Below are 24,097 nucleotides of genomic sequence, written 5' to 3'. Positions count from 1 at the left end.
ATATTTTGATTACTAATAATTTGATATCTATTAATCTTGATAATATATTTGATTTAAAATAAAAATATAAAAATTTGATTTAATTTAATAAAAACATATATATTTTTTGATTTATTTATTTACCATGCCGATAAATATAAAAATAAAGAAACAAAAACATTAAGACTTGTGAAAACGCTGCGTTTCGTAACTAAAACCCTTTCATCGAAGCGTCACCGTCATCGCTTCCTCTTAGAGGTTTGACCGCGCGAGTTCTGGACTCCACCTTTCCTCTTCCCCAAACGTTGTGTCTCTTCTCTCTTCAATCTTCGGATCCAAACGCCGGGCATTGAGAACAAAGATTGAGATGCGCGCATCATTTTCTCAGTTGGGCAACGTCTTGCCCATCCCTAAGCTTTTCCGGTACTTGTATTCGGCCTTTGCATTTCCTTTTTCTCCCCTTAGGGTTTCCGAGTCTTCAAATTTTAGATCTTTTAACATGCAATTACCTCTTCTAATTTCATATGCTCTACTCTTTTGATATTTGAAAGGAAATTGGAGCAAGAAATGGAAACTGTAATCAAAGTATTACAACCTGGACCTTTGGGAATCATCGAGCACAAATTCTCCGCCGACGAAATTTGCGAGGCAAACGCCACGGTTCGTAGAGCCGTCGAGAATTGGCGGAGGAATGCAATTGTAGAGCAAAGAAACAGCGTTTTGAAAGTTTATTTTCACAGGTGAACAATTATTATGCCGCCGTATTGTTTTCAATAGATGATTGATGGAAGGAATTTTTGTAAATCAGTGAAAGTAAAAACTTTTCTCGGCGCTTCATCAAAGTACTTGTAGATTAGCTCTTTCATTTCTTTCTTCTTAGAGCTGATTGGTGTTGTTTTGGTATGTAAACTTTGCTATCAGTTCTGAATAAAGTTTTGGACTTTCCTTTTAATGCCTTCCAGATGTGATACAAGACAAAATTCTCGGGAACATTGTAATTAAAATAGTAAAACAGAATGTACAAAACCAAGTGAATTGTTGTTAGTTCTAAATCATTCTTCAAAACCTATGATTATGAGTGATCATGGCAAGATGAATTTCTATCTCTATGTCTCCTATAGGTGTGGTGTCACTGGTGTGCTTTTCTTGACATGCATTAGATGTTTTCAGCTTTTTACCTCTTAACTTGGTTTACTAGTCCGTAATGTGGATGCTTTAATGGTCTTTCACTAACGAAGTCCCTAGTTTCTATTGAGACTGAACAATTAGTTACATGATAATTGATGTGGTTCAGGTTTTGCTTATTAATGACCTAAAACTCATTGCTATTAAGTGTTTGATTGTATGGCATCGGTATACTGTGAAAGAACTGATGAACCGAAAAGATAAGAGGTACCTTGCTTTGAAGGAAAATACAAATGACTTGATGGGCTTGCAGCTGGCTTCTATCCAAAGGATTTCAAACAATTTATGTCTTCTGACTGAAACGGGAAGAATGCTTATGCTATTGTGTAGTTATCTTCTTTGAATTGATTCCAGAAGGCATCCAGTGTCTGCTTAACTTCTGTTCTACCTTAATCCTCATAGAATTCTTGGCCTTACAAACATTGAGAAAACTGCCCTGACATGGATATCTGCCTAGAGGCCCTAGATTCTCTAAAGCTAGTTGCTGTTTGTAATAGCTGATCCTGTATTTTGTGTGCAAGTTCCCATGGTATCTATTGGGCTATCATGTTGATGTTCAAGCCATTAAATGGTGCAAGTAAATTCAAAGCATAGGCAAGGGATAGTACATGAGGAAGTTAAATACATATTGCTATATAAGCAACCCTGCCTTCCCTGTTCCCAAGAAAGTTTACAAGGTAAGGAGGCTCTTCAGTCTCTGGAGTATCTAAAACTGTTAATTGGTACTCATTTTAGTTCCAAAAAGAAAAATTAAGGTAGAGTTATCCTTTTTTTAAAAAAAAATTTGTTTTGCAACCTGGCATCGGAGCTGAGTTGAGAAACTACGTCTGTTTCGTATTCATATTGCTCCTGCCTTTGTGAGCAATGGATGTAGTTGATGATCCACATGGAGGTTCATAACCTGAGGAGCACCTCCAATGAGCTGTTGCACTATGAACACAGCAGGTACACTGGGCTGATACCCCAACTGCTCTTGTGCCTTGTCAATTTGCCGCATGTTCCGAATATGGTAGAGTTCATATTTAGTGCGATTTGCCCCAAGGTCAATTTTGAGTCTTTTGATGGTATCGTACATGCAACTACTGCTGTTTTTGAAGATCTCAAATGGTTTCAGAAAAGAGGTAAATCAGGAAATATGTGGTGCTATGAAGTTCCTAGGGAGACTTCAAATGCTTGGCTCTGATGAACCTAACCCTATCAGCCATGATGGCTAGCACTCCTTTATAAAGTGGGGAATAGAAGAATATTTACAAATCAAAATGAGTTGGCAAAACCAATTTCAACTTGTGCTTGAAGCTGAGATTAAATTGCTTTTGTGAATTAGAGCTCTGGTTGATCTCCACCAGAACGCAGGACATTATTGCTTCGTGGACGTGTGGTTGGCTTAATATTAATTAATGTTGTAAAGTTCAAAACTAAATAGTAAAAACAAATATACTAATGTCGAATTTGTGACTTGTAATATAGCTAGAAAGGCACTAGATAAAGCAAAGCTTTTGTTTTGAGGCCAGGGCTAGTGGCCTTTCCAATGTGGCAGACAAGGCAACGACATGGAAAAAAATGGGCTATATAAGCCGTAAGCTCAGAAGGTATCTTCATAGGTTCTGCTCTTTGTAAAATTCAGATGCTAAAGCTTTGCCCTTCAAAGCTAACAAGTAAAATCGATAGATCAAAACATATGACAAAGGGCTTATGTATCTTGGTGCTTTCCCAGATTTAAGATTGAGAAAAATTCTCCGCAACAAAGTAGCTAGTTAAAAGCATGAACAGAAGCTGCAACTCCGGCAGAACTCATCTTTTCGGATCTAAATTATCCTCCAAATATGTAACCAGACTGATTATGATCTGAAAAAGATGGATTTTGATTTCCAATGATTCCCCTTGATGCACACGTGGCTCCATTCGTTTTCAGACACCTCTCATGTTTGGATTATGTTTTCGTCTACTATCAGATCACATGGTTCGATTGCTATATTCCATACTGTCTTGTTCAATGCCTCATCTCAACTCTGAACTAACATAGGTGTCTGATGCAAAGAATGCCTTGCTTTGTCAATTGATGTCGCCGTGCAAACTCTGTCCAGGGAAATTTTTGATTGGAGGAAAATCTTGACGAACAGCTTTGCATTGAAAGATACGGCTTGATTTAGAAGCATTTGTTTGGATTCTCCAACACTTGTTTGTCAACTTTAAAGGACAAAAGTTGCATTAACATCAGCATCAAGTTGTAGATGACTGAGCTGTTTCCGAACCCGACATGACTTATTAAATTATTTTTCTAATCTATGCAGCCCCTTTAAGGTGGTCATTAGTTTACTAAGTAATACTATTTAGGTCTTTTTAATCATTATGACCAGTATATGGAATTAAAAGTAGGCAGTCAAGGACATGTACGTCCATGGAGGAATTTGGTGATGGTGCTTAGCCGAGGAAAGACTAAACTCTCCCTATTCACGACCGAGACTGGCCGGCTAGTCGGAATTCGGAAGTTAGCCTGGTCTGAATTCTGCTAATGACCAAGAGGCAAATCAATGTGGTTTGACTATTAAGTTCAGTGAAATTAGGAAATATTAGGGCTGCTGCTGGTTTATGAAAATGATACAGGAACGGACCGCCCTGCTTTGAGAGGAAAACAAAGTGACAGAGGGAAATGTTACTTTAGCAGTTTCAGCTAAAATGGGGAAGAACCCATCAGAATGAGCTGATATGGCCTGTTAAGATGACAAGAAGAACAAATTTTGGAGGGCATAATGGGCTTCAAGGTTAATCCAGCTGCCATTAAGCCTCCAATGTAGTAGTTTTTTCAGTCTAATTCCTTCCTCGAGTTAGTGGCGTTAAGAAACAAGGAAATTTACCATACACTAAGTGGCATTGGATGGTTTAACGAGCGCTCCCGTGTTGCCTTTTGTCGACTTCCCCAAAATCAGTATTATATTGCTGAATCATACTCGAGGGAGGCTTAGTAACCTTTTTTTCCCCTCTTTTCTGGATGACTTGACATGCTTTGATAATCAGTCATATTCCAACTACTTGGCGCTGCTTTTCAAGGTCATCAATGCATAAAATTGAAGAGCTTATTTGACACTCGGGAATATTGAGTTCAGGACAGCTCCAGCATGTAAGTGTTCAGCCTTGTTAATTATAAGTCATTTACCTTGCTAATTTTCAGTTCATGGCTGCTGTTCAATGGCCTGCTCACCCTGAAGCTTCTTGTGCTGTTTCTGCTCCTTTATTTTTATATGCTAGTGTTCCCAGGACAAGTGAAAATATAATGCCAAGTCAAGGTTCAAGCCACTACATGCAGCATATAATAGCAGATATACCTTTATTTAGCATAGACAAGGGATTTTACATGAGCAAGCTAAAATACAAGTTCCTTCTAAATTTAGCACAAGGAAAAGACTGTGACCCTGCTCAGCCCCAAAAGCGGTGTACAAGGATGCTCTGCAAAAATATCTAAAAGGTGACAGTACTCATTTTATATACCACGAAAACCAAAAGGAAACACAGATAAAGCCTTATCTCTTATTTTGGTTACTTTGTTTAGCAGCATGGTAGTGGACTTGAGTGTAGAAAGTCAATTCCTGTTTCAGATCCATATAGCTCCAGCCCTTATGAGCAATGGGACAAGCTGGTTCTTGACTTGGAGGGTCATGACTTGATTAGGACCTCCAATGAGCTGTTGCCCTATGAATACAGCCGGTACACTGGGCTTGCACCCCATCTGCTGCAGTGCCCTTTCAACTTGTTGCCCGTTCTGAATTTCGTCGAGCTCGTAAACTGTAGGATTTGCCCCAAAGCCACTGATGAGAGTCTTGATGGTATGGCTCATGCAACAACTGCTCCTGCTAAAGATCACCACCGGCCTGTCTGCAACCATCCTTGTAACCACTTCCATCGTTATGCAGCGGAGAAGACGAGTACCTGGAGTAATATGAAGGTGCTATGAAGCTTCTTGGGAGACTTTAAAGTTTAAACTGCTTTGCCGTGGTGAGGAACCTAGCCACCCTGGATACCTATTTATACTATCTATGAACGTATAATGTGACTGAATATAAACTACCGAAAAGATCTATCATTCCTATATTGCCCTTGATGATTATTTGATAAAGACATCTAGATCTCACTACACTTTGTAATTTGTGCTAACAAGTTGCATAACAGTATGTTAATACATAACATGTGACAATAAATACATTTTAAAATAGCTGCAGTATCCTGAACATACCCAACTTATAACAAGTTGCATAACAGTATGTACAGGATTTGCATGTTGTGGAATTTCTGGGATGGCTTAAGGGCATTGTGGGAGATTTCGTACTGGTATACCCCTATTAACTTTTGTAAGGGGCATAGCCTTGCAAAATTCATGTAAAAAGGTGAACGATGGTTCCCTATTATGATTAATGCATTATGAAATTTCAAAAAAAACTTATAAAAGAGAGCAAAGTCTTTCTCGAAGGAATAGGATTATGCAAGTCATGAGATATTTCTCCTTTCATACCCCCCCCCAAAATAGAAGAATTTGTAAACAAAACCAATCTAAAATGCCACACAAAAATTAAAATTGCTTTGTCAAGATTTAGTTTGAGTTTATTAAGGTAAAATGACAGAAACGAAGAAGAAATGTTGAGCAGGGTAGAACTCCCGTGTCCATTCAGGTAATTAGCTATTTCTGGTTTGATTTTTCCCATCCTAGAACTATCCGTTCTCTATCTATTTTGCAGCATCTCTGCTGAAGTGGAAAAAGAAGTTGGATTTATCCAATTGGGATAGCACTCTTTTTGTTTCCCATAACAAGATTCGCATAAGTTCAATTCAAGAAAACCGAAAGCCAACACAGAAAGAGAAGGAGAGGAGAAAATTGGAAAGAAAAAGATGCTTACTAAAGCTACCTTTCTCTTAATAGCATTGAAGGATTACAATAACAGACGTAATGGCCGTACAAGAAGGAGGAAGAAGATGCCTTGAGGACCCACAAACATTATCTACTTCTCCTTCTCAACACATTGCATGACCTACTGGCAAGAAAGTAATGAAGCTGATCATATTCTTCCACATGGAACACCATTGTTAGTGCACTAAACTATTGGAAATGCCTACAATTATTATAGTAATCACCATGGGGTTTGGGTTGAAAAATGGAAAAGTGTGGATTTAGTAGAGTATTAGGCATCCCATGGTTGTTTAGTACAATAATAAGAAATAGCTATCTGTGTCCCCAAAAGTCCATATACTATTGCATCAAAAGAAGAAAAAATAAATAAAGGACTCAAATGCGGCTAACATTTTACTTAATACTATTTGCAGTATTTTGAATTATCTTATATCACCAGAAAAGGGTTGGCTAATCGCCAGATTAGGATTCTTAACCATATCTTTGGCCTTTGGAACCTATCTGCAATTTGATTAATGCAAATAGGTGTGATCGGGAAAACTTGTTAGATAAGGAATGATAAGGGCTGGGAAGGATTCCTAGCAATTCTTTTTTTTTTTTTTTTTTTCAGCTTAATGTATTCAAATAGGAACTTCCAGTCTTCCACTGCCAAATGCAGTTCCAGTATACGACTAACTTTCGGTGATTTAGCTGCTGGTTTAGGTATATTAAAAGATCAAAAGATTGCACAACCTGACTTTGATTCAATTGTCAAAACCTCGTGGTAGCTATCTAGCCTGTAAGCATAAGGAGCAGCAGACAACAATATTAAAATCCAAAGCAATGCTATCCAATCCTTATTAAATAATGCTCATTGTTTGCTGATCTTTCTAGTTCAAAATCCAATTGAAACAAATCAATCGGTTGCGTGTGAAAATAATGCGTATTTAGAAGTTTAACTGTAGGATCGATGCAAATTTATGGAACTTTCTTAAAGTTAAATATTGTGTTGATACTCCCACAAGATTTATCACATGGTCTATTACTATTAATGAATTACTTTATTAAAGTCCCTTGACTTCCCTCAGGAGAGAGATCTTCAAGGAACAATATATTTCAGGAATGGGGTACATGGTTTCATCTCATCATCTATCTGATGTGAGCTTATAGTATCATCGATCGTCCCTGCATAGTTTTTAGCATCAATTTATGGGTCAGAATATATTCCCATTACAAAGGAGAATCGACACTGAGATTTTTATTTTAGAATTTGATCTCATCTCTCATGTTAGAACAACTCGATCCGTCCTCACTTTATCCCGGAACCTTCAATCCACCAATTTGAATCACAGGTCTGATGCATCTGCTTTTCTTCTCTGTCTGATAACAGCATAAAGAATTCTTCGTCTAAAAAGGAATTGTACGTATAATCGTTGAGTACCAGATATCACCACGTATATCTGCAGCCAGCGAAAAAAAGGTAAATAGAGCTTGGGTACCCTTGGCTCGAGACAAAGCGAAAGGCCAGGGTCACTTGACCAAACATATATCTTCACAAGACTTATATATGTCAGCAAGATGTATGTTTCAGAATTAATTATGAGACAGAGAACAGAGATTTGAACTTGAAACTTCTTTGTTATAAAACCGATATGGTTAGCTCTTCAATCTATGCGTCAACCCTATCAATGCATTTTAACACTAGCATGTGTATATAGCTGCATGAAGTCATGCCATTGAGCACCTTCATAAAATCCAATATACTGCTAATATTTATCAAAGAATATGTGAAGATATCGGCTTTTTCCTTTCCTTGTGGAAAGATTTTTTCTGATTTTCTTTCTGGTTTTTTTTTTGGTTCTGAGTCATTCATTTAAGCACACTAGGCAATGCTTCCATCACAAATATATTCTTGGATTTGCATGAAAGAGAGATAGCGAGTGACAAGGAGGATAAGAAGTACATATGGTAAAGAAACTGTTTAGTTGGGGAATGTCAACTTTGGTGGATTCATCTTTACACGTAGTAGTACTTGAAGAAAAGAAAAGAACAATGCGAAGTCGGCTCCTGGCATCACAGCAGCTTGGATTTTATGAAGGTACTTGAATCAGCCCTTGTACGAATTAATGGTTTTGTCACAACTCAACAATATATAATATTAAGAACATCGACTCTTAAAAAGAAAATATTGACCACAACTAGCATGCTTTGCCTTGAATGCCTTTTCTAGAAGCAAAGCTAAATCAGTAAATTTTGGAGAACAATTGCTAGCAAGATCTCCAAGTAGTAGTAGTATATAATAACAAGATGCAAAAACACATGACAGAACGACTGATCATGATCTTTTTACTGTTGGTGATGAAACCAAGTTATTCCCCAAATATAAATTATCATGATCTTGATCTGGAAGCTGAATCTTAGTTGTCATCAAAATTCCCGAAGGAGGCTGACAGCAGGGGAAGCATATCTCTGTACCCGATCGAGGGGCTGTTTTCTTCTTTTGCTTGGACCACGTGCTTCACTATTCCATGTTTCTTGACTTTATGCCTGATGTGAGAGTTGATGAGGTTGGGCCTGCGGCACGTGTTTCTTAGTTTCTTACTTTTGTAATTGTCAATCTGTTATCCACTTATCGTATCAACTCTGGTCTGGTGTGGTCTGGTCTGGTCTGCAGCTGTCCATTTTGGTCTTTCTCCTTTGATACCCTTCCGCGCAATTTGGCCATTCTTTTTTCTTATCATTTTGGGTGTGACACTTGACAAAACAAGCTAAATGTTCGTATTAAATTTGAGGAAATCAGACCTACATAAAAGGCTCAAAGCAAGCACTAGGGATGCTATATCTTGGTTTGATTTGATTTTCATACTTGAGAGATTGACCCCAATTGAAAGTATTCGTTTTCTTTTTTAATTTAAAACTTAAAATTATTTCCATAATTTCGAACGTTTAGGTGGAAAAAATATTTCTCAAGTAAAAATTTTTGCTGATCAACAAAAAATAAACTACTACCATGTAAATTATGTTACCATTTGCATTTTTTATTTTTAAAATAACATTCGCAATTCAGAATTCAGAGACAGAATCCATAACTGAATCAAACCAAATCATTTTCAGTATTATCCAACTAAAATCAAATTTATTGTAACAATAAAAAGAATAAATCAAACAGATCAATCATCACGGTTGAATCCAATTTATTATGAATAAATATGTTAATATCTATTATATTATGACTTAAGAAGTGCAGATTAAGTCAAACAGCCTAAAAGACAAGATATAAGAAATGTAATATGATTTGAACTCTTAGATAGAATTAGATTAAGAATATGATTCAAGGGATTGTTAGCCTATAAATAGACCGCGTCACTTCATTTGTAAATATATACTTCAATAAGATTTTTTTTTCTTCTCCTAAATACTTTCTTTCTTCTCTTTAATTATTCTTTCAAGTTATCTTTATATGTTTTTTTAAGATTATCTGATCTCTCAAGTTTTAGAATTATTATGTTTTCATTATCTTCAAACTTCAAAAGGATTTCAATGATTGAGTTTTGATTTCTGATTTTAGAAAATCAGGTAAGTGACTTGATATCTCTTTAATATTTTCATTTTCTTAAAATCAACCTTAATATGAATTTTACTATCATATTGTATATATTATATTTTATCTTTTGATTGGAAAGTGAATTTGCTATTATATAACTATTAATAAAAAATCATAATGTTTATTTCCTGAAGTAAATGTGACAAACAAGTTACTAATAAAAAAATTATAAATTTGTCCATTCCTTGAAGTGAATGTGACATCATTTAATAATTATGGTCATGGTCATGAATCTATCTATTCCTTAAAGTGAATGCTACATCATTTAATAATTATGATCATGAATATAAAAAAAGTCATTATAATAATTTACACTATTACTATTTTAATTTTAATTATAATTTTACCACCAGAAGTGGATGGATAATTTTACTATTAGAATCTAAGGATAATTTTGCCACTAGAAGTGAATAGATAATTTACCACCAAAAGTGGATGAATGCCGTAACCTACTAAAAAATGAATAATCCACGAAAAGTGGATAATCCATCATATGTGGATCACTCACCAAAAGTGGATAGATACCTTAACCCACGAACCCACTAAAAGTGGATAACCCATCAAGAAGTAGATGAATACTTGTAACCCACCAGAAGTGGATAAATAATAAAAAGATAAAAATGAAAAGAATAAAAGGAATATAGAAAACGTATTTTTGATAATGTGGCACAAAAACCATTGGTTACGTACATGTTGTAAGTGTTAAATTTTATCAAGCATCACTGAAAACTAAAATATCTTGTGATGATTTTAGCCATGGTCAAGTTAATATAGCACATCAAGATATTTGTCTACCTTGAAAGAGGAATTAATTATATGATTGGTACAAAAAATATCCATTGTTAATATTCTTGTCCTGAAAGAGGAATTGATTATTTAATTGATAATGGGAATATCCGAGAATGAACTTAATAGTAATTGATATATTTTAGTATAACTATATTATGATGATGTTTTAATATGTTCTTATTATATTTAAATGATATGTTCTTATTATGTGTTTTAATTATATATTTAATGTTATTTCATGTTAACTTGTAAATTTCTTTATTGTATATATTTTATTTTATTGAAGAAAATATAGATATTCATCTTGTTGGATCTAAAATCAATAATGTAAATATATATCTAGCAGACATTGCTACAACACACATTATATTTAAAGACAATAAATATTTTTCCTACTTGACAACGACAAAAAAATCAATATCAATTTAATATCTGATAGTACAAAATTAATAGAAGGCTTCAGAAGGGCTAATATTTTACTACCTTGAGGATGTATTATTTTCTATTAAGTCTCAAAGAAGTTTATTAAGTTTTAAAGATATTCGTCTGAATAGATATCATATTGAGACAATGAATAAAAGAGACATTTAATACCTCTATATTACATCTATTATCTCAAGTAGAAAGTGTGTGTTGAAAAAAAATTACTCGCTCTGTTCTTAGAATTAAACTATACAAATATTAGAATAATTGAAACTCATAGTAAACCAGAAGTTTATTAATGATTTTAATGTTTGGCATGACCGGTTGGACCATCCTGGATCAATAATGATCCAAAAAATGATTGAAAATTTATATGATCATTCATTGAAAAACTAGAAGATTTTTTAATCTAATGAATTTTATATACTACTTACTTTGAAGGCAAATAAATTATAAAGCTATCATTAGTTAAAGTTGGGACTAAATTTCCTACATTTTTAATAATATTCAAGGTTATATGTGGATTCATACATCTACCATGTGAACCATTTAGATATTTTACAGTTTTAATCGATGCATCAACTAGATGGTCACATGTGTGTTTATTATCAACTTGCAATTTGGCCTTTGCAACCATTCGTTTGCAAGCACATTGTCCTAGTTATATAATCAAGATTATTTGTCTTGACAATGCTGATGGATTTATATCTCAAGCATTTAATATTGCATATTAGTTGGAATAACTATTAAATAGCCTATTGCTTATACTTATACACAAAATGGTCTAACAGAATTATTTATTAGACACTTCGAATTGATTGCCAGGCCATTAATTATGAAATTCAAACTTTCAATGTTTGCTTGGGGGGTATGCCATTTTGGATACAGCAGCATTTGTATGCATCAAGCCAAACGAGTTATTATAAATTCTCCCTATATAATTGGTTTATGGTCAGGAACCAAATATTTTTCATCTAAGAATTTTTTGATGTGCGATATATGTTTCAATTGCTCCACTACAACACACAAAGATAGGTCCTCTAAGGAGGTTAGAAATATATGTTGGATACGAATCTCTATTTGTAATTAAATATTTAGAATTATCAGTAGGAGATTTATTCATGACAAAGTTTGTCAATTGTCATATTGATGAAACAATTTTTTCAACATTAGGAGGGAGAAAAATAAGCAGTTGCAAAAGAAAATTTCTTATAATAAATTATCATTATCTAGTTTTGATCATCGCACAAATCAATATGAACTTGAAGTTCAAAAGATAATTATTTTACAAAATATAGTAAATCAGTTCCCAGATATATTTACTGACCTAAAGGGAATAACTATATCTTATATACCAACTGCAAATGCTTCTATTAACATTAATGTCCTTGTAAGACAAGGCACTCCAAAAGCGTTGAGACCAATCAGTTCCAAAGATAAAATCCTCGAAAAAAAAATAGCAAATATTTAAGATTGTTAGAAAGAGGAAGTAGAAACTCTAGAAGAGACTCCTGACATAATTGATAAACATTCTAGAAGAAATTCAGGTACTTGAAATCAGTGAAAATAAAAAGATCTCAATAAATTATGTCATGATGGAAAAAGATAGAACTAGTAAATAAACGTCGACGATATTTTGTATATAATATAGAGCTCAATATTATGAAAGAAAAACAAGAATCTTGAACTTATATTCATTGAAGAATATAGACATATAAATGATTGGCCAATGTGGAAAGACGCAATCAAAGTGGAATTGAATTCAATTGCAAAACATGAAGTTTTTGGACCTGTAGTCCGTACACTAAATAGTGTTAAACCAATGGAATATAAATGGGTATTTGTGCGAGTATGAAATGAGAAAAATGAGATTATGAGATATAAAGCACAGCTTGTCGCACAAGGTTTTCTCTAAAGATCTAGTATTGAATATGAAAATATATATTCTCTATGGTAGATACAATTACAATTCTATATTAACTAGTCTAGCAATATATGAGAAAATTAACATGCGTCTAATGAATGTAGTTACAACCTATTTATATGACTCATTTGATATCGACATTTATATGACAACCATGAAGGATTTAAGTTGCCTGAAGTACAAAATTTGAATTCTCGAGAAATTTACTTAATTAAATTAAATAAATCTTTATATGGATTAAACAATTTAGATACATATGGTATATTCGCTTTAGTGCATATTTGTTTAGAGAAGGCTATAGAAATAATCCTATATGCCCATGTATTTTATAAAAGGGTTTAGATATGAATTTATTATAATTACTATTTATGTTGATGATTTGAATATTATCGAAACTCTTGAAGAGTTATTAAAAGCCGTGGATTACTTAAAGAGAGAATTTGAGATGAAAAACCTTAAAAAAAAAAGTTTTGTTTAGGTCTTTAGATTGAATACTTGGCAAATGAAATTTTTGTCCATCAATCTAATTATATAGCAAAAGTGTTAAAACGAATTTATATGAAGAAAGCATATTCATTGAGTTCACCAATGGTTGTAAGGTCACTAAATGTGAAAAAAAGACCATTTTCGATCTCGTGAAGATAATGAAGAACTTCTTGGTCTTGAAGTATTGTGTCTTATTGCAATTGGAGTACTAATATATCTTGCTAACAATACATGACTTAATATATCAATTGTTATGAATTTATTAGCAAAATATAGTTCTTCTCCAACTCGAAGATATTGAAATTGAATTAAATGTATACTTCGATATCTCCGAGGAACAATGGATATGGGCTTATATTATTCAAATATATCAAAATAAAATTTAATCAGTTATGCAGATGCATGATATTTATTAGATCCACACAAAGGTTAATCTTAGATATGTTACTTATTCATATATGCAGTTACGACTATTTCATGGTGTTCTATAAAGTAAACTATAATTGTTATTTCTTCTAACCATGCAAAAATTTTAATAACTCATGAGCAAATCGTGAATATGTCTAGTTAAGTTCTGTAACTCAACATATTCAAGAAACGTGTGGCTTGTCAATCAAGAAGAAAATTCTAACAACGTTATATAAGGATAATATTGCTTCCATAGCACAGTGAAAGAAAATATATATTAAAGGCGATTGAACATAACACACAGTTCGTCAAAATTCTTCTTCACTCATGATCTCCAAGAAAAGGGTGAAATTAGTATTTAATAAATTCAGTCAAGTGATAATCTAGCAAATTTGTTCACCAAAGGCCTTCTTATTGCAATATTTGAAAAGATTGGAATGCATCATTTTAAAGATCTCTTTAATGCAATCATCAGGAGAGTAAAATACGCACTGTACTATTTTCCTTCATCAAGGTTTTTTCAACTGAGTTTTTCTTGATAAAGTTTTTAATGAGGCAGTATTTCAAAAGTGTATTCTTGAAAAGAATTATGTACTATTTTTTCTCCACTCGGATTTTTTTTTCATGAGGTTTTTTTCCTAATAAGGTTTTAACGAGGCATATTTTTAATACAATGGACATTCAAGAGGGAGTATTATGAATAAATATGTAAATGTCCATTATATTATGACCTAAGAAGTGCAGACAAAGTCAAATTGCCTAAAAGGCAGGATATAAGAAATGTAATATGATTTGAACTCTTAGATAGAATTAGATTAAGATTATGATTCAAGATATTGTTAGCCTATAAATAAACCCTTTCACTTCATTTGAAAATATTTATTTCAATAAGATCTCTTTTTTCCTCCTAAATACTTTCTTTCTTCTCTTTAATTATTCTTTTAAGTTATTTTTATTTGTTCTTTTAAGATTTATTTCGTAACAGTTTTAGGTTTTTCCATTTTTGGGTTATTTTCCAATTTAGTTGAACAAGTAATTACATTCATTCCCTAATCGTAGTCCCTTTCTGAACTTGGTTCTGAACTTGGTTTAAGTACAGGGCTCTTCCTTCTTCAAGCTTGTATTCAGGGCCCGTCCTTATATCGAGTTAGTAGTACTTCATTTACCAACTCATGGTAAAATAAGGTAAGATAATAATGCATCAACCGGCTTCAATCAAAACTAAGTTTCAAAATTTAATTTAGTGCCCAACACTTTCTTGTTCCCTCTCAAGACATTATAGTGAAAACATGCACATAGAAAGGAACTTTTCACAAATCACGAAATTATAACTATCCGATTGAATTTGGGATGACAGAATTATAGTGCTCTCCAAGCCCAAAGGCATGCCTATGGTATGACAGCCTGATAGTCGCATTAGATGAAGTGGACCCTCCATCAGATTTGTATTCCCTTCCCATCTCCACATCAGGAAACGATCCTGAAAATATCATGATATGTTTTCTCAGGCAGTGAGTTAAAGCTCCAAGCTCTAACTGTCCTCCCCATGTAGCAGTTGACTCCACCTCTTTACAGTAGTTCTCGAATCTCTCTACTAGTGAATCATCAGAATCTCCATCTATGGTATTCTCTGACAGGAAAAAGGGGTGAAAATCAGATGCATGTTTCCTCATATAAGCAGCCGCCATTTCCCGTAGCTCTTGGTATGTATAAGGAGAAGAACCTCCAGACAGAAGCGCCAATTGATCTTCAACAGCTCGGTAGAGGCAGTGTCCATCTGGCTTTATTTCATTATATGTGAATCCCAGGGGTTCGAGTTTTTTCTCCAATTTCTCATCTTCAATCATTCTATCACTCATAATGTTGCTCTGCTCTTCTTGAATTCGTTGTTCTCTAGCCGCTTCTTGCACAGCTCTTTTCTCACGTCTCTTTGCACCCTTGCTGGTCTTTGGATGATCCTGCTGAGTGGTAACAGATACCCCGGCTATGGCCTTCACCAAGTTGTCAATATTGCTTTTATCATTTCCGATACTATTACTGTAGCCTAGGGAAGCAAGCTCTTCGGCATGCTTTTCCTTAAGCTTAGCAGAGAGCCGAGAGATCTCTTCCTCCACCTGCTTCTTTTTAGCCTTCTGTTCAGCCTTGCTACCCTTTGCTGCTGCCTTTTTCAGCTCAATTTCCTTGTTCTGCAGCTGCGATATCTCCTTCCTGCAGAATAGGATGAGAACAATAAGTATTGTTGCACCTCGAGCATTTGGCTCGGTGGTTGGTGCATGTATCCCTCTGCTCAAAGTACAAGGTTTGCATCCGTCTTCCCCAAATAAATAAATAAATAATAAATACTATAGATAAAAAAGATACTACTTAAGTAGGAAAAAAAAATCCAAGTAAACATCCAATGGACTAATTCCTGTCAAGCAAAATGCAGTTTTTGGTTCAAATTACTCTTCTCAAATCAGAGCATAGTATTATTTACAAATCAGCCTTATTTCATAATAGCAATTAAATTCGCCTTCTTATTAAAACATCTACATCGAGATAGGATGGATTAATTAACAAGATTAAATTTGAAAGAAAAGCATAAATTAAAGAACAACATATTACCTGTGCCTAGAAAGCATTTCAGCTCGAGTTTCCGGCTTTGGAGATGTACAGGAAAAATTTTCGTCACATGGTTTGCCATCTATGTATTGAGCATCTGCCATCTCAACAAACCTAAAAGCATGGTAGATGATAATGTAGAGGAAATCATAATCTCGAACTTGAAAATGTGATAAAAGGCAAGGACATTCCGATAGCTCAATAAGGAATCGAAAAACACATGTAAATAATATGCTACAAATAATCAAACAACAGCTATGCTTTGCCTAAGCCACAAACATCTTCAATTTCAGCTTTCCTAATGTGAAATGGTTAGTTAGAAACCAACAAAGATTATCAACCTATCTGTGAAGGCAACCAACATATTTTCCAACATAAACTTTCTAGATGCTTTATACTAAGCATATAACTTTTACTTTCATAAAACCGGGTTCAAAAATAATGCTTAGATACACAACTTCTCTCTGAAACTCTACATCCATGCATCTACAAAAACTCTTATAACAATTGTTTCTTATTGATGAATTTCCTCATGTGAGCAAAGTAACCAATTAAACAATATTATATATTCATCAATTCTCATCCAAAAAGCAAGTATAAAACAAAAAAAAAAAACCCCACAAATTATTCCTTTCAAACGTGAATTAAACTGAAATTAAACTGCAAGCGAAAGAAGAAACTAGCAACAGAAAATCCCACTTGTATAACCAAGCGGCCATTAACCGCAGCTCAGAACTCCAATCTGAAAGAAATCCTAGCAACTATGGATAACCAGAAAATCAAAATTTAAAAATTATTTTGATAATTGATCAAGTGCGTGCTAGAAATGAAGCTTACTTCAACAAAAGCAATGCAACTGAAACATAAAATTGGCATTCCGTTGATAATTTTCTTTTGTTTTCTTCAATTTCCTAGTGTAACCAAACCAATAGGTGAAATACAGTGAAAAAGCAAACCTTTGGAGAGAAGAGCTGAGAATCCGCTGGAGTAAGCTAGGGCTTGTTCGCGTACGCGTACAACCTAGAAATCTAAAATAATCCCATTTTTTTTATTCTACGCTGTCATGGAACTTTAGGGGGAAAAAATTTAGAAAGAAAAAAAAGAAAAAAGGGGAAGAAAAATGCTTATTGGGCCGAATGGGCACGTAAAATTTTGGGCTCACCGTCCAGTTTCTTCTGCTCAATGTCTTTACAGTTTGGCCCCATAACGGAAAAATTTAAAGATTGGCCCAAAGGCACTGCTAGGCTCTATTTTACTGGCTTCAATAAACAAAATGATAAATCAAAATTTAGGCAATGGCTTTTGAGTATCTCTCCCTGCTTGCTCAAGTTGGCATTAGCTCTATTCCATTGAAAAGCTTCACTTTGTTTTCAGACGATATAAAAGAATTAAGAATAAAAATTGCTTAAGAAATCTTTTGATGTATATAGGGAAGAAATACATACATGTATGTATGTATATATATGTTAGATTGAAGTTATGAACTTTTCCCCCCGATGCAAGAGATGATGTCATTGCTATGACAGACATATATAGGATGAAATTGATGTATGCATTTAAATGTTGATCATGCGCACAGATTCGTGCATGTGTGTACGTATATAATGAATATATGGTGGGGTGTGAAGTGTGTGGCGTGTCATGTTGTGAGGCTGAGAGTGAAAAACAAGGATTCTTGCATGCTAAAGTGATGACGCAGAACAAAGAAGAAGATGCACCTATGGCCTAGCCAATGGAGATTCGGTTGGTTATGGAAGGGCCAAGTAGGTAGTCTTGTTTTTTGTTCTCCTTAGCTTTTTCATGAATTGTTGCTAAAGTATATGCTGGCCTTTGCCATCTTTGCAAGGACAACTTATCCCTCCAATTTATAGGGGATCGACGGATAAGCCCCAATATATTCCTTCAGTGACAACACAAAGCTAATCTATATATCTAAATCACTAGACAAATGTGTTCTTCAAGCTAATTAAAGATTAGAAGAATGAACCCTGAGATAATTTTCTTCAAGTTTTAGCCATTTCAGAGTTATTTAAACTGCAGCAATATGTATAGCTATGAGCCATCAGTTCTGTGACTAAGTGAAGGAAGACTGGAAAGAGTCATTAAAAAAAAAAAAAATGAAGAAGCAGCAATTTTGATGTTGCAATTTCCTGCTGATGACTGATCTTTTTAATTTCTTCCTGCTGATGACTGATCTTTTTAATTGCCCTTGTGCATTACTTTCTTCATGTCATTTTGCTTTCCCAAATCCCTTGTCCTTTTTCTTGATGTTTCATATACCATGAATTTGAGGAGGGGGACCAATGCAACAAAGTGGGAATGAATTGGATAAACTCGTATCTTTCTCCACATCAGCCAGCCAATTCCACCTTGACAGGCTACCAAAAAATAACATGAAACCAAAAGAAAAAGGCAGCTTAGAAAAATGGCCATGCTGTTGCAACTTCATCAAGAATGTAATAATATAATCAGTTGAACTTAAATGCAAGTATACATGATCTTTTCTTGTCAATCCATGTCAAAAGGATTAGCCTCTATTTTTGCAGGAAGAATGGCATTTTGATGGTGGGTAAGGAACCTCTTTAGGTTATCATTAGCATTGTCATGCTACATAAAGAATTTGCAGATAAAATCAATGTCTCAAACTCAGAGAAAGTGATTCTATTGTAGGGCCATTGACATTCCGAATTGACTACAGTGAGAAAAAAGAATTCTATGTATTATTAGTAGTATTTTTTTTTTTTGAAAGATTATAATTAGTAGTATTTTATAATTTGATACCATTAAAGTGTCATTATTCCTGTCTCCCTTGTTGCGTTGAGATCATTTTGTAAGGTAATAATATTATATTACTCATTTGTGATGCTACCAGCCAGAGCCGAAAGTGTTTTTTTCTGTTTAAAGATTAACTTCTTGATTATATTCCGGCACATGTTACTCGTACGGACAACAATCCTGAAAGTCTGATTTACCAATATGATGGATACTAATTTCAACTTGTTTATAGCATACAGGGTCGTCACTATCAAGCAAATCATGGGTTTCTTATCCAAACAAATATCTGAAGGAACTTCCTTCTTTTTATCCTTTTACATTGTTTTCATTATGTTCTTTATTTTATGCATTAAACAATGCAATCCCCTCTTCTCCCAGGCAGTATAAATACCAGATGATGAAATCTCAAAGTCCACCAGAGCTAAGCCTTAGCACATACAAGCTTCCTACACCTACACTTTAGCCTGCTCACTTGCCTGCCTGCCTGCCAGTTCTTTTTACTGCAAAATTAATTCCTTTTTTTTCAAGCTTCTCCTACACCTTCTTTTGCTATTTGGCTGCATTGTTAGTCACTTTTACTTCTTCAAAAGCAGAGAAAGCTTGTCGTAATGGACAAGGTAAGAGATCTGGCGTCGAAGAAGGCTGCTGTGATATTCACTAAGAGCTCATGTTGCATGTGCTATAGCATCAAGACACTTTTTTATGAGCTTGGTGCTAGCCCTGCAATTCATGAGCTTGACCACGATCCTAGTGGGAGAGATATGGAATGGGCTCTACGAGGGCTGGGGTGTGATCCCTCGGTCCCAGCTGTGTTCATAGGTGGAAGATTTGTAGGCTCAGCAAAAGATGTCATATCCCTTCATGTAGATGGATCACTGAAACAAATGCTTATAGATGCAAAGGCCATCTGGTTCTAGCAATGATAAAATCAACTGACCTACTCAATTGGCAAATTAGTAGTACTGTGAAAATAAATTTATAATACCTTGTTGAAAGAGAAAATGTTGTATTAGGGGCTTTGCTTTTTCTTGAGTTCCTTGAGTACATTGTATGAAAACATGACACTTCTTGAGAATTATAGCCTAAATAGTTAATACTAGTACATAGTATCTTGGATATTTACGGGTGCCTGCTTCCATTTCCATGGATATGAAAACACACAAGGAAACAGACTTTCTGAAGGCTTTTCACTTTTTAGGATTCTTTTCTATCAGAATCTGACGTAATTCATGGCCTTAGGTCAAATTTAGGATCAGACGGTGTACAGGGAACTCCCACTAAAGAATATTTTAAAACTTTTACCTACATATGCAAGCTAAACAGTAATAGAATAAAGTTCCCACAACCAGGATGCATGACTGTTCTTTTGGTAATCCAATTGAAAATTTATCCACTTCCAAAAAGCAATCCCCTGTATCATGAATTGACTATAGCAAAATTGTTGATGAAATTCTTGATCAGGATATTGCAGATTTTCAGTCTTTTCTTTAATCACTTTTTAAAGTGACGTCAAATTGGTTGGTTCCTTACTTTCTCGCCCTGTCACCCCATTGACTAGACACTTGGCGTACCAGATATCAGTTATCAGTTAGCAAGTTTAGACTGTTCAGTTAATGACTTTGTACCATGATGAGTATATGGGCTTATTTTAGGGACAAAAAGCTGATGCTGCAAACCTTTTATGCCTCCATTCTATTCCTTCCCATCTAAATATTAATTAAAGGCCAAAAAGTTAAATATACATTGTGGATGGCAGTTCCTTGATGCACATGCATACTTTTATTGTAGTACATGGATACTCATCCACACATGCACAAACATTTATGTAGTTCTGGATATACATGAAACATCATTTGTTAAATTATTCATGATTTTGCCAACGTGTACCATTACTGTACCTAGCTACCTCATGGATACTCTTCTACAATGTGCGCTTCTTGTAAAGCCAATTACCTATATTCTTTGCCGTAAGATATGTAGCATGAGGATGGAGAATCCTGTCCCGTCTTGAGCAAGGAAGAGTTGTTGTCATGCACGTGTGAGCATTTGCCATTCTCAGGCTCACCCGCACATGTGATGGCACTATCTGAAAGAGAAGCAGAGCTATGCATGAAGTGAAGTGAGCCTATGTGTGCTCACATGTGGGAAGAATCGTACAAGTTGGTGGGCGCGACAGAAAGAATTACAGCCACCGAAAGCCATCACATTCGCAATCTCATTCGCAATCTTTCTGCATAACGATTCAAAGGAGGCGATTGTGAGAATCTGGTGTAAATTGACTAGCCTCAGAATTTTCTACTTTTGTTACATCTTGATAGAAATTAGAGAGTATTCATGTCCTTAAAATCTACAAAAAGATAAAAAGGTTGAATAAATGGTTTCCAGGCTAAACATGTTGGTCACAAAAACAATTTACATAAATCTTGCTACTTGATCAGTATTTTGAACCGTGTATTTTCAATAAGTGCTTATATCAGATGGCTAACAGGCTTATATATATATATATATATATAGTTAATCAGTCTGATGGTTTGAGTAAATATTTAGCAGAAAATTTTTGAGTGAGCCCATGGAAACACGGTAGTCACTATCCCATAAAGTAACTTTATTAGTTATGGCATCTAGGTAAAGCACATTTTCTTTTGAATATATGTTCTTGTTCAACAAAGGAGTCTACTCTATGCTGTCCCTATAAATACTCTAGCATGGGAGCTTAAGTTTCAGCAACCTTAAGCTTTGAACTATTTTCTCTCTTTCCCACTTCCCCTTCTCAAAGTCCAACCTCCCACTACCATTGGATCAAATGCAGTCTGAATTCGATCCGATGGTCTTTTAAGCTTTAAGTGAAATCGACAGGTAACCAAGGGACTTCTCCAACTTAAACATTTTCTTTGTCCCGTGTTACTTACTGTCTTCACTAGAGAACTTTGCACGTATTAAGCAAACATTGTCAATCAGGATTCAACATGGACAAGGTGATGAGATTGGCCTCAGAGAAAGGGGTAGTGCTATTCAGCAAGAGCTCATGTTGCCTGTGTTATGCAGTCAAAATTCTATTCCAAGAGCTTGGGGTAAGCCCAGTGGTTCATGAGATCGACCAAGACCCTGAAGGCAGGGATATGGAGAAAGCTCTCACGAGGTTGGGGTGTAACGCGCCTGTTCCAGCTGTCTTCATTGGAGGAAAGCTGGTGGGCTCCACCAATGAAGTCATGTCCCTCCATCTAAGTGGAGGGCTGATACCTTTGCTCAAGCCCTATCAGTTGTGTTAAATTAAGTATTTCAATATCACACCGAAAGAATAAAATTGGCTCGAATGAATCAGTAGTCTCTAGTGAGCTGTGTATTGTGTAGTCTGTGTAGCTTTCTATATGTCTCATGTGCTCTCTGTAGCTTTGAATTAGCTCTAGCATGTAATCTATTTCTATTTCTTATGAAGTTAACTTTATATACTTTCTGCTTTTGAGGTTCAACAGAATTTAATTACTGTATGTCATATGGATGCCTCTCTCCGTCAAGAAACCTCCTACAATTATTTCATTCAAGCATTCATTTGTGAAGCCATTTGTATAATGTGCAAATCTAAACATGAACATGAACAAACTCTCATTGTTGCACCACTTCTTGGAATTACATATCTACAGTTATTTCCATCCATATCACAATATATATCATTTGTGAGTGTGTGTTTCAAGTCTGAACCCCAAAATTGAATAAACTTTATGGTAGTTTCAGCAAAGCAATATGCTATCTTTTATTTAATGGTCCACACACCGAATTGTAAGATCTTAAAATGCCAGATACTGGTGACAAAGTGATTGGTTTTTATATTGAAGCATCCCGATGAAATTCCCCATGATCAATCTTTTGATATACGCATCCTAAGAACAACCGAAAAGGAGTCAGTTCGGATCAATGTATGAGAAATACTAATAGTAGTACAAAATAGAAAAAATCCCGAAACATCAAAAGCTTGTTATGTGGAGGGACCTAACCAGAGTTGAGTTCCTCAACTTTGGAAACCCCTATTGCATTCCTCCACATGCAAAAAAGTTTTCAAAAGGAAAATTCTAAACTTTTTCTGTTGTCTGCTACCATTGGTTCTTCCACTTTATCTTGGATAAAGAAAGGTATTACATTCCTTGCCTTTTATTCTTTGTTTTAATTTACTTTGTTCTTTTTCTTCTGCAATGGTAGACAAGTGGTTGTCAGTCAATATCAATGGTAGAAAACTTCCCCTCAGACTTTGCAACAAAAACTTGGTAAAATCTGATGATATATATCAGTAGGGAACTCGCTAGCATCTCGATGGCATTAATGATATTCCCCATGCCATATTCTTCTCTTTAGCACATCAAATAATAGTGCTCAGTAGGTGCTCTTGAATTAATTTGCAAATATTGGGATCCGATATTATATGCAGTAGTAATTACAGCTTTGCTTCAAATGTTTCAGCAATGTTTGCAGACCATTCTGAGGTGAACAGCCTTATTACAGAATGAAGAGATTCGACAATTCACCTTCAATGAGAATAACTCCATGTTAATGCTAATGAGAAAAAAGATAAACAGTAATATATATATATATATATTTTCTTTTGGTCAACACTTCAATAGATGTAGAAAGAATGAAGCTAGAAATCAACACACCCATACCTCTTAGTTAATTTAAATGCACCTGTGCTTATATGTGCTCTTGGCATGTTGGAAATTATCACTACAACCAAATAAATTAACTGGAATGTGCATGACAGCTGAATATAGTAGTCTAAAACAAGCCGATAACAATCATGATGGCTGTAAGATTAGGATATCTCAAGTCCCACAGGCGCTGAAATTCGGCTATGATCGGTCCCCCCCCCCCCCCCCCCACTTTACATGATATATGGAATAGGTATCTTCCTGACTGAGCTGATCATTAATTTACATGGCCATAAATGTTTTAGTTATTGCATTATTCTATTGATCAAGGGGACAGTGAAATAAAAAAAAAAAGGTATACTGTAAATAATGTCTTCAGAAGATTCCTCCATTGTATATGGAGACAAGCA

The 24,097-nt window shown here is 34.8% G+C and overlaps 5 protein-coding genes across 5 annotated transcripts; 3 read left to right on the top strand and 2 right to left on the bottom strand.

The window, feature by feature from the left end:
- On the top strand, positions 211-931 carry LOC18613490. The gene is made up of 2 exons (XM_007050749.2): positions 211-402; positions 531-931. The coding sequence occupies exons 1-2, from the start codon at positions 347-349 to the stop codon at positions 721-723; spliced, it is 249 nt and encodes an 82-aa protein (XP_007050811.2). The 5' UTR covers positions 211-346; the 3' UTR covers positions 724-931.
- Positions 4,465-5,161, bottom strand: LOC18613488 (monothiol glutaredoxin-S6). Its single transcript, XM_007050747.2, has one exon. The coding sequence runs from the start codon at positions 5,060-5,062 to the stop codon at positions 4,754-4,756; it is 309 nt and encodes a 102-aa protein (XP_007050809.1). The 5' UTR covers positions 5,063-5,161; the 3' UTR covers positions 4,465-4,753.
- On the bottom strand, positions 14,861-17,334 carry LOC18613487 (OTU domain-containing protein 6B). The gene is made up of 3 exons (XM_018115203.1): positions 17,232-17,334; positions 16,279-16,389; positions 14,861-15,882 (listed from the first exon to the last, which is right to left on the bottom strand). Exons 2-3 carry the CDS (start codon positions 16,377-16,379, stop codon positions 15,006-15,008), a joined length of 978 nt encoding a protein of 325 aa, XP_017970692.1. The 5' UTR covers positions 16,380-16,389; positions 17,232-17,334; the 3' UTR covers positions 14,861-15,005.
- On the top strand, positions 19,366-20,192 carry LOC18613486 (glutaredoxin-C11). The gene has a single exon (XM_007050745.2). It carries the CDS (start codon positions 19,659-19,661, stop codon positions 19,965-19,967), a length of 309 nt encoding a protein of 102 aa, XP_007050807.1. The 5' UTR covers positions 19,366-19,658; the 3' UTR covers positions 19,968-20,192.
- LOC18613485 (monothiol glutaredoxin-S11) lies at positions 21,757-22,508 on the top strand. The gene has a single exon (XM_007050744.2). It carries the CDS (start codon positions 22,017-22,019, stop codon positions 22,317-22,319), a length of 303 nt encoding a protein of 100 aa, XP_007050806.1. The 5' UTR covers positions 21,757-22,016; the 3' UTR covers positions 22,320-22,508.

This window comes from Theobroma cacao, chromosome 1 (genome assembly GCF_000208745.1).
Source record: "Theobroma cacao cultivar B97-61/B2 chromosome 1, Criollo_cocoa_genome_V2, whole genome shotgun sequence".
Taxonomy (NCBI): Eukaryota; Viridiplantae; Streptophyta; class Magnoliopsida; order Malvales; family Malvaceae; genus Theobroma; species Theobroma cacao.
The sequence above is the reverse complement of the archived record's forward strand: the minus strand, read 5'-3'. Positions and strand labels throughout refer to the sequence as shown.